This window comes from Nelumbo nucifera, chromosome 3, assembly GCF_055504915.1.
Source record: "Nelumbo nucifera cultivar China Antique chromosome 3, China Antique-T2T, whole genome shotgun sequence".
NCBI classification, from domain to species: Eukaryota; Viridiplantae; Streptophyta; class Magnoliopsida; order Proteales; family Nelumbonaceae; genus Nelumbo; species Nelumbo nucifera.
Window position 1 is genome coordinate 89,653,946 of NC_142651.1, and position 13,770 is coordinate 89,667,715.

The window sequence follows — 13,770 nt, forward strand, 5'->3', positions numbered from 1 at the left end:
TCTGTATTTTTGTATATTTGGACAGTATGGGTATTTTTGTCATTTTAACTAGTCCCATGTGGGCCTGGGCTATAACATCTTGTTCCTCTAGTTTAGTAGGGCTTGTTTTTCAATTTTCAGTTTATTTGCATTAATAGATAGAAAGTTATTATGTTTCTTGATGCACAAGACAAGGAGTGGCATTTTTGTAATTGTGGTGAACAGTGTTCCGGGCCACACATGTCACTCTATAAATAGATTTATTCTCTTCCTTTTGAAGATAATGAATGAATGAAGATTTATTTAGAGCTATCTTGCAAGTTTGCTGTATGGAGTTATTCCTACAAATCCTAGAGTGATTCCTTAGGATTTCTCTCTCTTTTATCTTCCTCTACACTCTCTCACTCTCTTTCTGTCTTGTGATAGTTTGTTCCAGCCCTACTGCATCATGCTTGCTATGTACATCATTCACCATTCTTTAATTCATGTCAATTGAATGTATTGCTCTACTTGACAGATTTGAACCTTTAACTAGGATTGTAATCCTGCAACTTCACTAAACATTTGTAATTCATTAAGTGGATTACTAATTGTGGGAGCAGGAAAAGTTATGGATGTGTTTGGAACGTGTTATTTAACCAGCATCACATACTTATTTTTCTCTTTTAAACGTTAAAGTACTCAGTCCAGGTGCTCATTTATTGTTCTTTATCATTGTTGTCAATTCTCTCTCTTTCTCTCTCTCTCCCTCTCTCTCTCTCTCCCTCCCTCTCTCTCTCTCTCTCCCTCCCTCTCTCTCTCTCTCTCTTACTATAAATAAAATCTTATTTTGTTCTACTAATGTTGTTATCCTCATAAATTCCACTTTTTGTACAATATTACTTATTAGATGCCTCTCTCACAAACTCTCAGTTTTAAGAAATTGGCTGCCATTTGGAAAGATGAGATAGAATGTCAGAATAAGAGTGCCAAAAAAGAACAATCGGAGGTTGTACTTAATTGTGAAACTAGAGAAGCTGCATCTTATCAAGAGAAGGAAATCTTGGGTGCCATCAAAGACATCTTCAAACCAGCAATTGGCTTGCATAATTTTAAAGGACTGCAGAAATATTTATTGGCTGGAGAATGGTTCTATCAGAAAGCAAGAAAATTGGATGCAAAGATCCATTGCTTTGAAAGTCAAATCCGGAGGCCTTATTTTCATGTAAAGCCACTTGATGCCAATCAGTTGGAAAATTGGCATCACTATCTCGACTTTGTGGAGATGCAAGGAGATTTTGACTGGGTATAGATTGATTCCTCAATGTTGTATTTGGTTGGACCTCTGGTTGTTGCTTGTTAGTATCTAAAATGACTCTTTTGTTAATGACAGACTGTAAAACTTTATGAGAGATGCTTAATTCCCTGTGCTAATTACCCTGAATTCTGGATGCGGTATGTGGAACTTATGGAAACTAAAGGGGGAAGAGAGATGGCAAACTTTGCACTTGTTCGAGCAACACAAGTTTTTCTAAAGGTATTGATCAGAATATCCATGATTTATATTTTTCAATTTCCTATTTACTTTTCTTTCATATTTCTTGGATTCTGTGATTCATTTTGTTCTGTTTGACTCATGGAACCTTTGCATCTTAAATTTTTGGCTGATGGTTGTTTTGAAAAAAATGACTTTAGAACTGATTTGTTCTAATTTTCTCCAATCTTTGATGCTATCCAGCATATTAGACTAATCAAAATCATCATTAATACTATAAAAAATTCTTGATGTTGAATTATCACCCTGAACCTTGGAGATCTACTTGAAGGACCTGGGGCAGGTTGACCTTAATTGCTTGTTTCAGCATCCTTGGTTACATCTGTATTTGTTAACAGGATGCATTGTGGAGGGGATGAAAAAGTGGATACAAAGAGTCTAATTGTCAATGTATTTATTTAAGGATTTGATTCAAATGATGTGAAATTACTGATATAAGAAGAATATGGCCCTACTAGGGAAATGGTTATAGAGATGGTCGTTAGAGACAGAGAAATTGTGGCATAAGGTTGTGGCTAGTATTCATGATAGGTTGGTCAATGGTTGGGATGCAGGTGTATCTTATCGGGCGACTCTTGCATCACTGTGGAAGGCTATTCATGGTTTTCTCCATCAGTTTCTCAACTTTATTAGGTATGACATTTATTCTGGAGACTCAATAAGGTTCTGGGAGGATGTTTGGGTTGGTTCTCCTCTGTTAATGGTTTAGTTAGCACTGGTTCAGTTCTAGGTCAGAAATAAGAGAGAAAGAATAGACAACAAGAGAAAGAGAAGGAGAAGAGAATAGAGAGAAACGGCTGGAGAGAAAAAAATCACTCTCCAGCCAACCACCTTTTTATTTATATGTTTTGAACTTTTAAGGTACAAGACTTTTATGTCCCTAATTAAGTTTGAGATATATAAACTAAGATAAAAGAGACAAAGCAACTATTAATAACAAAACATAAAGACTAAAATTCCCTCATGACTACTGACTCTAAAACTCCCCCTCAAGCTAGTGATATGTAATATGTCATATAACCCCAGTTTGTTACATATGTAACCCACTCTTCCTTGATTCCACTAAACTCCTTTTCTCTTACAAAGTGTGAATCAACCTCTATGTGCTTTGTTCTCTCATGGAAAACTAGATTAAATGAGATGTGGACTGCGTTGTCATAGTATAACATCGTGGGGCTGTCAACTGAGGACCCCATCTCCTGTAAGAGATTCTTCAACCACAGTAATTCACATGCAATGTGTGCCATGGCTCTGTATTCAGCTTCAACACTGCTCCTTGCTACTATAGTCTGTTTCTTACTCTTTCATGTCACCAGATTCCTTCCAAGAAAGGTATTATACCCTATAGTGGATCTTTTGTCAAATATTGAGCCAACCCAATCAACATCTATGTAACCTTCTACCTCAAGATTCCCTCTATCATGTAGAGATGCCTTCAATCCATCAATCCCCATACTATCACTACAAGTTATAACAATATCATCTACATATACCACCAACAAAATTTTCCCAACTTCAGTCTCATAGTTGAATACTGAGTGGTCAACTTGATACTGTTTCATACCAAAGTCTTTTACTTGTTCACTGAATTTGCCAAACCAAGCACGGGGAGACAGTTTCAACCCATAGATTGCCTTCTTGAGTCTACACACTTTACCATCCTCCCCTTATGCAACAATCCTTGATGGTTGCTCCATATAAACCTCCTTAAGAAGATTACCGTGTAAGAAGTTATTCTTGACGTCAAGCTGAAATAAAGGCTAGTCATACATTGCTGCTAAAGATATCAGAACCTGGATTGGTCCAATTTTGGCAACAGGAGAGAAAGTTTTTGTATAGTCTACTCCATACAATTGTGAGTAGCCTTTTATTTGATCAATGACTATAAACCTTCATTAAGATTAGGAAAATGGAATGGTATAATGAACAAATGTACATATAAAGACAATGAGAGATAAAAGGACTTATCTCTTCCCTAGACAGCACCCCTTTCTTACAATTGTGCCCAGAATAGATTGTATTAATAAAAGGAAAGGTACATGAGGAGATGTACATACTACAACAAAACCAGCAAAAAGAAATTACGAAGGCAGATTTCTTTCACTGTACAGATTTTCCCTAAAAGTACCTGATTTAGCTAAACCATCAGCTGTAGTATTTAGTTCTCTGGGAGTCCAGATTAAATTTACAATTAAGGTGTTCAAAATGTCTCTGGCCTTGGACAGGTAATGTGCTAGTCTCCAAGGGCCTGCCTCCTCCTCCCCTAACCATCTTATTGTGTTTGCAGAGTCTCCTTTTAGAGTTAGAACAAACCAGCCCTTTTCTTTAGCAATTCAAAGACCGGTGAGTGCAGCTAGGATTTCTGCTTTTGATGAATCAGCAACCCTGATTGGGCCACTAATTGCCCACTTAATGCATTCCTCCCTTCCTCTAAAAACTTTGCCAATCCAGGGTTTCCCAAAGCACTGCCATCAAAATTTAGAGCCAGCTCTGGTATCAACTTTATAGGAACAACAATTGACCTGCTAGAAGATCCTGGTGAGGAGAATAGAATTTCCCCCAAACTTCTTTGCAAATCATTCAGAGATAAGCCTTTGAGCTCTGTAGAAAAAGAGGCCCATAGATTGCCCAAGAAAGTAATGTGGGAGAGTAAATCTTCAAATGAGCTGGTTTTGTTTTCAAAAAGGCGATTGTTTCTTTCTTACCAAACACACCATAACACCATTTAGGTTTGGAAACATGTGGCTGGAAGACCCTACCTTTGTAGAAAAGGTTAAACGTTGGTGGCAAGAGGTAGGGGGTAGAGGCTTGAAGAAAGGGGTTAACTTCTTGAGGAAGCTTAAGGGTTTAAAGGAGAAAATAAAGGCGTGGAACAAGGATACTTTTGGTAAAGTGGAGGAAATCAAAGAAGAAATTATTTCAAGGATTGAGGAGCTAGATAAGAAAGAAGCTCTTAGAACTATGAACAGTAAGGAAAGAGAGGAAAGATGAAAGTTAAAATGTGAGTTAGAAAAAGTCCTTAGGAAGGAACAGATTTCTTGGAGGAAGAAATCTAGATGCAAGTGGCTGTTAGAGGGGGGTGGCAATACAAAGTTTTTTCACTCGCTAGCCAATGGGAGAAGAAGATAGAATCAAATTGCTAGGCTAGAAGTGGATGGCCTTGAGATAACTAGGGAGCAGGAGATTATCAGAGTTTTTGTGGATCACTTTAAGAATGTCTACTAGAGTCAAGGGGAGAGGAGACATTTCCTACTAGCTGTTCAATGGAATAGAGTGCCTAAAGCTAGTGTGGTGTGTCCAAGACTATACAAGTTAACAGAACAACAAGTCTCGATAGCCCAATGTTATGAGTGGAGAGGGGAGCAATTGATTTTGAATCCGAAGTTCAGAAGGCCTCTATTAGACCAAGAAGTGGAAGAGTGTATACTACTGCTGGAAAAGGTAGAAGGAAACAGCATTTCTAGAGATATAGAAGATGGTCTCTGGTGGAAAGAATGCAAGGAAGGCAGATTCACAGTCAAGTCATTCTACAAAGCATTAATTAAAGAAGAAAGGGGTCTAGATCAGATAAAAGGAGTATGGGGGAATCCAATACCCCCTAGGGTAGAAGCTTTTGCCTGGTTGGTAGCACATGATAGTATCCTCACCTCTAGGGGATTTCATCTGGCTAGTTGGTGCTATTTGTGCAATCAGGAGGAAGAAACAGTCTTCCATTTCTTCTTCTCATGCAGCATAGCAAGCTTCATATGGAGTTTCTTCTCTTTTCTATTTGGGATGTGTGGAGTTGTGTTCCTTTTGCAGTATGTTGGTCTATTTGGAGGGAGAGAAACAGAAGAGTTTTCGAGAACAGGTCAAACAATATAAAATACATGGTAGCTACACTGTCCAATCTGATATCAGAGTGGGTTCTTGGTCTCCCAGATTTTGATCAAGTCTCCAAAGCTGATTTATTGGAAAATTTCTGGAATTCCCTTGACTTACAGCCTTGTAATGTAGAAGCCTTTTCAGTTTAATATTTTGAGCATGTACTAGAAGTATGTACTTGATGTATTTGGAACCTTGTCTGAATTTTTTATTGACTCTTCAAAAACCAAAAAAAAAAAAATAGAGTGCCTGAAGCTTATGGCTGCAGCCTTAGAGGTGGAGTTTTCTATAGAAGTCAGAGAGGTGGTTTTCTCAATGGAAAGGTCTAAAGCCCCTAGAGCGGATGGTTTCTCTTTAGCTTTTTACCAGGAGTGTTGGGATCTCATCAAAAGAGATTTGTTGGAAGTGTTCAATGATTTCTATGTTGAAGGGGAGATTTCTCAAGGTATAAACTCAACTTTCATTGCCCTAATTCCCAAGAATAAGGAAGCAAAAATTCCAAAGGATTTCAAACCAATAAGCCTAGTGGGAAGCCTCTACAAGTTTACAACAAAAGTCTTAGCTGGGAGACTAAAAAAGGTATCACCTTTGGTCATCTCACAACATCAAGGTGCCTTTGTTGAAGGAAGACAAATCACCAACCAGGTATGGGTAGCAAATGAATGTGTAGCAAAGAAGAGGAGAGGGAGGGACTTGGTGTGCAAGTTAGATTTAGAGAAGGCTTATGACCTTGTGGACTGGTCTTTTCTTTTGGAAATTATGGGGAGAATCAGGTTAAGGGAGCAGTGGAGATGTGGATGAAAGGATGCCTTAGTGTCACGGTCTGACACAGGCTTAGCCTTGCCTATGCTTGGCGGGCTTATGTTAAGGGACACCATCATCATTTTTGCCTGTAAGATTTTTGGGAAAAGTGATGTTATCTTCAGGCAGACCACCAAAAGCTTAACGTACTCTTTGAGGAGGGGTGGTCGACCTCCTTGGGTGCCTAACCTTGGCACTCCTAGACCATCATCCCTTGCGGGGTGGCCCTGGTTAATGGCTAGCATGGCTACCAGGGTTCCTCATGGGCGCACACATGCTCATGGGGATAGTTCATGGATCGGCACTGCACTGCCGACACTCAAGGGAGGCTTGGCATTCGGGTCTGGCTCAAGCATGACCCTTCACCACGCCAGCCCCTTGCCCAAGCTGAGTGAGCTACCCCGTTGCCCATAGCGCACGGGTGTGTTCTGGCCCAGCGGTTGCCTTTCATCATGGCACACAGGTGCCCACATCATCGGCATACAGGAGACCCATCACATCGGCGCCCAGTAGCCTCACATCATGGTCTTCCCCCTTTAGCACGTAAGCGGCTCCTCCCATGGACCGGCCAGAGCCAGCCGAGTGCCCCGGCCATGCGACTTGAGGTCATGATCCAGTGCTACTGACCTTGGTGGAGCCATCTCATCGGGCAACTCCTAGCCTCCAAGCACACATAAGGCTTGTCCTAGCCTACCTTGGCCTGGACGCCGCACGGGTTTCTTCCGCTGTAGAACTACCCCTATGACATTAGTTCAGTGCAATACTCGATCATGATTAATGGTGTGGATAAAGATTACTTTCTAGCGAAAATAGGATTGAGACAAGGGGATCCCCTTTCCCCCCCCCCCCCCCCCCCCCCCCCCTCCTTCCTTTTCACCAGAGGATCTCCTAAGTAGGATGATTATGGAGGCTGATTAGAGAAACCTTTTTAGAGGATGGAGGATAGGAAGACTTGAGGTGATAGTCACTCATTTGCAATTTGAAGATGACATCATTTTATTCTGCGATGGAGGCAATCAAGAGAGTATAAGGAATTTGCATGAAGGTTTAGGGAAAAAGTTGTATAGCAAGGATTAATTTGGAAGATGGAAGTTTGAGAGAGCTAGCTGAGCTTGTGGGGTGTGTGGTCAAACAATGACCATTTATAGTACTTAGGGTTACCTTTGGGAGGGAATCCAAGATCAGAAGTCTTTTGGAAGCTAGTGGTGGAGAGGTTTACAAGGAAGTTGGCACTTTGGAAGAGGAATTATATATCCATAGGTGGGAGAATTACCCTAATTACAGCAACTCTAGAAAACTTACCTGTCTATTTCCTATCAACCTTTAGAATTCCAACTAGAGCGGCAGGACAATTAGAAAAACATACGAGGGATTTTCTCTAGGAACTTGGGGAGGAAAAGAGGGATCATCTAGTAAAGTGGGAACAAGTCAATAAAACAAAGGAAAAGGAGGGTTTAGGATTGGGGAACTTAGTCCACAAGAATACTTTTTTGTTAGGAAAGTGGCTTTGGAGGTTTCCATTGGAAAGTAACAGGCTATGTCATAAGGTGATAGAAAGCATTCACAGGCTAATGAACAATGGCTAGGATGCAAAGATAGCCCCCACATCTTCCTCGGGCTCTCCGTGGAAAGTAATTCAAGAGGTATACCGTATATCCTATCTTTTTTAATCTCATCAGACTTGATGTGGGTTGTGGTGCTAGGGTGCTTTTATGGGAAGATCTCTGGCTGGGTGATACTCCTTTGTGCTCCCTTTTCATTGATTTCAAAAGGGGTTTGAGGGATAATGAATGTGAGTTCCTTATTTGTTTGCTTGATACTCTTAAGTCAGCTACTTGGTTCAATCTTTGGAGGACACTAGAGTATGATCTGCTTCTTCCGATGGCACCTTTACCTGTGCTTCTTTCTTCAATACCCTTGTACAAACTCCTATTGGGAATGAGAATTTTCCAGTACAAAAGGTATGGAGCAAGCCCATTCCACCAAAAGTTCAAGCTCTATGTTGGGAGGTGTTTCTTGGGAAGGTGAACACCTGTGACATGCTTCAAACAAGGAGGCCAAATAAATGCCTCTCCCCTCATATGTGCATTCTTTGCTCTGTAGATGGTGAATCCCTGCCCCATTTAATGATCCATTGCCCTTTTGTGCTTTTTGTTTGGGAATCTTTTTGCTCTCTTTTTGGTTGTGGGTGGAGTGCTCCCCAAGATGTAGAACCCTTCTTTGATCCAAACTTTCTTAGGCAGCCAACAAAAAGAGGAAAGGTTATGTGGAAATTGGTAAGGGCAGTGGTGGTGCAGACAATATGGGAGGAAAGGAATGTAAGAATTTTCAACTAGAAGTATAGGTCAAAAGAAGATCTAGTGGAAGCCATAAAGATAAAAGTTGCAATGTCTGTTTTCTAATTGCTGTAATTCTGTATCTAATTCTCTTAATTGAATAAAATTCTCATTTTTATGGTAAAAAAATTGTGCACCAATAAATTTCCCCCCTGTTTCCAAGATCATTGCCCCTCCATTGCCAGATGAAATCGATTAAACTTCTAGGAAAGAACAAGTTGTACCCTACAAAATTAAGGAAGTAGAAGCAGATTTTTGTTTCTGGGCAATGAAGAAAGAGGTGAATTCACCTTCTTTCAGACAAAAAGGGCAAGCATGGGGGGAGATAAAAAATCTGCCTTTGTTCTTCTTCTGAACCAAGTCACAAGTGTTGATTTTGTAGAGGCAGGCCTCCCAAACAAAGAAAGAGACTCTAGGTGGAATATTGGAGCACCAGACCCTCTTGTGGGGAAAATTAGAGTTGGAGATTCCCATAACCAACGCTCTGAAGGACTTAGTTGAGAATTTGCCATCGGGTTAAAGTTTCCAAATGCGTTGGTCTGGGTTTGCTGAGGAAATGTAAACTTCACTTAGAGAACTTGAAAGGTTTACCGTCTCATTAATCTCAAAGTTTCTTAAAGGTCTTCTGAGATTTAGATTCCAGTTAATTCCAGAGGGCAAGGATTGGATACAGAAAGCAACAGTGGCACCTTTGGAAAGAGAAAGGTTGAACAGGCGAGGAAAAGTGTTGGCCAAGGTATCTAGGCCCACCAAAGGTCAGTCCTGTTGGAATGTTAGCTTTATATATTATGTTTGTATTCTGCTGAGTTAGGGCCAGTTTTTTCTTTTGTTTTTTATGCTGTAACTTAAGTAGGGGCATAAGGGTCCTTTTCCTTCTAATTATGGTCGCCCTATATATATTAATATAAGCTGGCGCCGCCAGCACTGTAGCAACACTATAGCAGACTCCAAATCTCTATCTTCTCTCTTCTCTTCTCTTCTCTCCTCTCTTCTCTCTTCTCTCCTCTTCTCCTACCTCTGTTCGGCTGTTAATATGGTATCAGAGCGGTTCTGCTAGGCCTGTGAGCAGATCGAACAAGCTTCAACCTGCTGTCTTCTTCAATTGAGATCAAAAAAGTGCAGACCTACGACTGGTACAGATTTTTTTGTGTTTTTTTCCTTTTCCTTGGTCGTGTACCAAGAAGAAACTATATGACTCCAGACTGCTGAATGTTTTCTGAGAAGCTGTGAGGTTCGAACCTCTTTTTTTATGGATCGTGTGATCCCATGTCTGAGAATTCAGATCTGTAGGTTGTGGATGACCTGATCTTTTAACCCTTGTGGTGTAACCATACTGGTTTATGACCCCTCTTAGCAGTTGATGTGTTTGGGGTGTCTGGAAGTTGGTGGAGTGTGACTGCTAGGTCAGATCAGCTCTGAGATCACCCTAAAATCTTGCCTTTTTTGGACGATCTAGGCTGGTTTGTGGTCAGATTGTGTCTAGATTGCAGTGTGTGCATGTGGGCTTCATCCTTGGTGTTTCTAGGACTGTTTGTTTGGTGATAGGAGGGTTCATAAGGTGTGTGTAAGGTCTGAAAGGTATTTGAATCATGTTCTCTAAGAATTCTGCACCTTTAGGAATTTCAGGAGGTCAAAATGGAATGAGTGGGGGGATGGATATGAGTTTTCCCATGGCTGTAATCCCCTTTGATGGACTAAACTATCTTGAATGGTCTAGGGGAATTAAACTTTATATTACTGCTAGAGGTAAAATTGGGTATATTAATGGTAAAACCAAGGAACCAAAGATTGGTAGTGCTGAACATGACAGATGGGACCAAGAAAATAGCATGGTGATGTCATGGCTCTTGGTTTCCATGCTGCCACAAGTAAGGAAGACATTTATGTTGGCTGAAACAGCTTGTGAAATATGGGAACAAGTAAAATCTACCTATTCAGAACAGAGACACTATTGCAGAGATATATCAATTACAAGTAGAATCCCCCACTTGCAAGCAAGGGGAGAGGAGTCTCTCGGTGTACTATTCAAACTTGACATCAATTTGGAAGGAACTGGATCATTATCAAAATGTGAATTGGAAGTGCGATGAGGATGCAAAGGCCTACAAATCACTTGTTTCCCAGCAACGGGTATTTGCCTTTCTTTTGGAGCTGAATCCTACATATGAATCCATGAGGGTACAAATCTTAGGAAGTAAGAACCTACCTTCAGTCCAAGAAGTTTATGCCCTAGTTCAGTCTGAAGAGAGCAGAAGAAGTGTGATGAATTGTACAGAAGGGGAACCGATTGCACTAGCTGTCCGAGGGGGTACAAGTTCAAATGTTGGAGGTTCTTTTAAAAAGGGAGATTCATAGAGGAGAGTGGATGACAAAGAGAAACTTTGGTGCACTCACTGTCAAAAGTCCAAGCACACTAGAGACACATGTTGGGATCTTCATGGCAAGCCGCAATGGGCTCAGGAATTAAGTAAGAAGTCTGATCCGAGTAAGAAGCCAATCCAGCAGAGTCAAAAGAAATATAACTCAGCAAATGTGGCATCTCAAGAGACTAGTCCCATGGTACCCCAAGAGCGACACTCTGGTTCTGACCCCAAGGAAGAGATCATCAACTCCTTTCGTGACCACTTGGAATTATATGGTAGGACACTTCGCCAGATGGATTCTGGCCCTACTCCTTCTACCTCCTTTGCGTCTACATCAGGTAACACTGCCACTGCCTTCTATGTGTCATCTCATACATCTGATTCCCCTTAGATAATTGACTATGGAGCCTCAAACCACATGAGTGGTAAGTCAGATTTATTTCAGGCATATAACCTCCTCTCTGGGAGAGATAAGGTGAGACTGGCTGATGGGTCTTATTCCACCATAGCCGATCAAGAAACCATCTCCCTTCCTTTTTTTTGGTCTTACCCTCTCTAATGTGTTGCATGTTCCTAAATTGCCTATCAATTTACTTTCCATTACCAGTATTACTCATTCCTTGAATTGTTCAGTGACCTTCTTTCCTTCTTCGTGTGTATTTCAGGATTTGACCTCGGAGAAGACGATTGGTAGAGGAAGCATGGTGGATGGCCTCTACGTGTTGGAGAATAAAGTTGGTTTTGTGGCTAGAGAGTATTTAAGTTCTAGTGAGAGTCATGCCCATTTGTGGCATAATTGTCTTGGTCACCTTTCATTTGAGTCTTTAAAACTTATGTTTCCTGAGTTGTTTAAGTCTTTGTTAGTTAGTAAATTGCAGTGTCATACATGCCAATTGAGAAAACATTGTAGAAATTCCTTTCCTTTAAGAAATAAAAGATCTGAATTTCCTTTTCTTATTGTCTATTCTAATGTTTGGGGCCCTATTTCTCTACCTACTGAGATTGGATATAAATATTTCATTACTTTGATCGATGACTATTCTAGATATACTTGGGTGTATCCTATGCGATCTAGAGATGAAGTGCCAAAGATTGTGAAAAACTTTCAACGAATGGTTTTCACTCAATTTCAAATTGAAATTCACATTTTCCAGTCAAACAATGCAAAAGAGTACTTCCATAGTGATCTCACGGAGTTCTTTGCTTCGTGTGAATCTCTTCATTGAAGTTCTTGTGCCAGGACACCTCAACAAAACGGTGTTGCTGAAAGGAAAAATCATCATCTACTTGAGGTAGCTCGTGGTTTATTACTTAATATGAATGTTCTGAATCATTTTTGGATGGATGTTGTTATGTGTGCTACATATATCATCAACCATATGCCATCTCGGTTACTAGAGTATAAGGCCTCGCATCAACTCTTGTTTCCTACAGCTCCGTTGTCCCCCATTCCAATGCGTGTCTTTGGGTGTTGTTTCTTCGTTCATGACTTGTCTCCTACTCGCAGTAAACTCGATCCCCGTGCCACTCCTTATGTTTTTCTTGGTTATCCGTTATCTCAAAAGGGTTACCGTTGCTATGATCCTGCTTCACACAAGTACTATGTCTCCATGGATGTATCATTCTTTGAGAGTCAATCCTTCTTCTCGGTTTCTCCTCAGGGGGAGAGTAGGGTTGAGGAGAAACACACTCAGGTTCAACTACCTCCTCTTCCCGACCCTTCTCCATTTCGGGTCTTTCTTCGCCGCCATAATAGCCAATAGAGTTCAAGAGCCATGGAACTTGAAACTATGCAACCAATATCATTGGACTCTCCAGAGGTAGATCCTCCTCATCAGCCAGGTACACTTGTTCCCAATGATATGCCTAAATCTCTTAACATTGATCCTCCTGTTGTTAATGATCTTGATGTTCCTATTGCTAAGAGAAAGGGTGTTAGGTCTTGTACTACTAATCATCCTATCTCTCACTTTGTGTCCTATGATCATATTTCACCTTCATACCATGCATTCATTTCCTCTATTGATAGTGTCTCTATTCCTAAGAATGTGGCAAAATCTTTATCCAAACCTAAATGGACAGATGCAATGAAGGAAGAAATTAATGCCTTACACAAAAGTGGCACCTGGGAGTTAGTGGATCTTCCTGAAGGGAAGGAACCAGTGGGTTGCAAGTGGGTATTCACAATAAAGCATAGAGCTGATGGTTCAATAGAAAGATACAAAGCTAGATTGGTGGCCAAAGGGTTTACACAAGTGTATGGAGTAGACTATGCAGAAACCTTTGCTCCAGTAGCCAAGATGAATTCAATCAGAATCCTCCTCTTACTGGCAACTAACCTTGATTGGGAACTTCATCAGTTGGATATCAAGAATGCATTCTTGAATGGTGACCTAGAGGAAGAGGTTTACATGACTCAACCTCCAGGTTTCGGTGCCAAAGGTAGTGAGCAGAAGGTGTGCAAGTTAAAAAAAATCTTTATATGGGTTGAAGCAATCACCTCGGGCTTGGTTTAATAGGTTTCATTTAGCAGTGCAACAGATGGGATTCAAACAATGCCAGTCAGATCATACTTTATTTGTGAAAAAAGGTGAAGGGAAAATTGTAGTTTTAATTGTCAATGTTGATGACATAGTAATCACAGGAGACTGGAAGATTGAAATACAGAAGCTGAAAAAAATCCTATCCACTCAATTTGAGGTGAAAGATCTAGGCCCCTTACGTTATTTTCTTGGAATTGAAGTTGCTCGCTCAAAAAGGAGCATCTTTATTTCCCAAAGAACATATGTACTAGATCTATTAAAGGCAAGTTGGGAGTGAAACCAATTGATTCACCCATTGAACCAACCATCAGCTAGGAGACAATCAGGGGGAGTGTTTGAAAGATGTAAAG

The 13,770-nt window shown here is 40.6% G+C and overlaps 1 protein-coding gene across 6 annotated transcripts in view; it reads left to right on the forward strand.

Moving 5' to 3' along the window:
• PRP39-2 (Tetratricopeptide repeat (TPR)-like superfamily protein) overlaps window positions 1–13,770 on the forward strand; it is a 101,265-nt gene that overhangs the window by 64,333 nt on the left and 23,162 nt on the right. For all 6 annotated transcript variants that reach the window (XR_016083608.1, XM_010249128.3, XM_010249126.3 and 3 more), the window contains 2 exons: window positions 892–1,264; window positions 1,352–1,495. Coding sequence is in view for 5 of the 6 variants with exons in the window: in XM_010249128.3 (XP_010247430.1) it covers window positions 892–1,264; window positions 1,352–1,495 (517 nt within the window). In the remaining variant the exon portion in view is untranslated. The remainder of the gene's footprint in view (window positions 1–891; window positions 1,265–1,351; window positions 1,496–13,770) is intronic.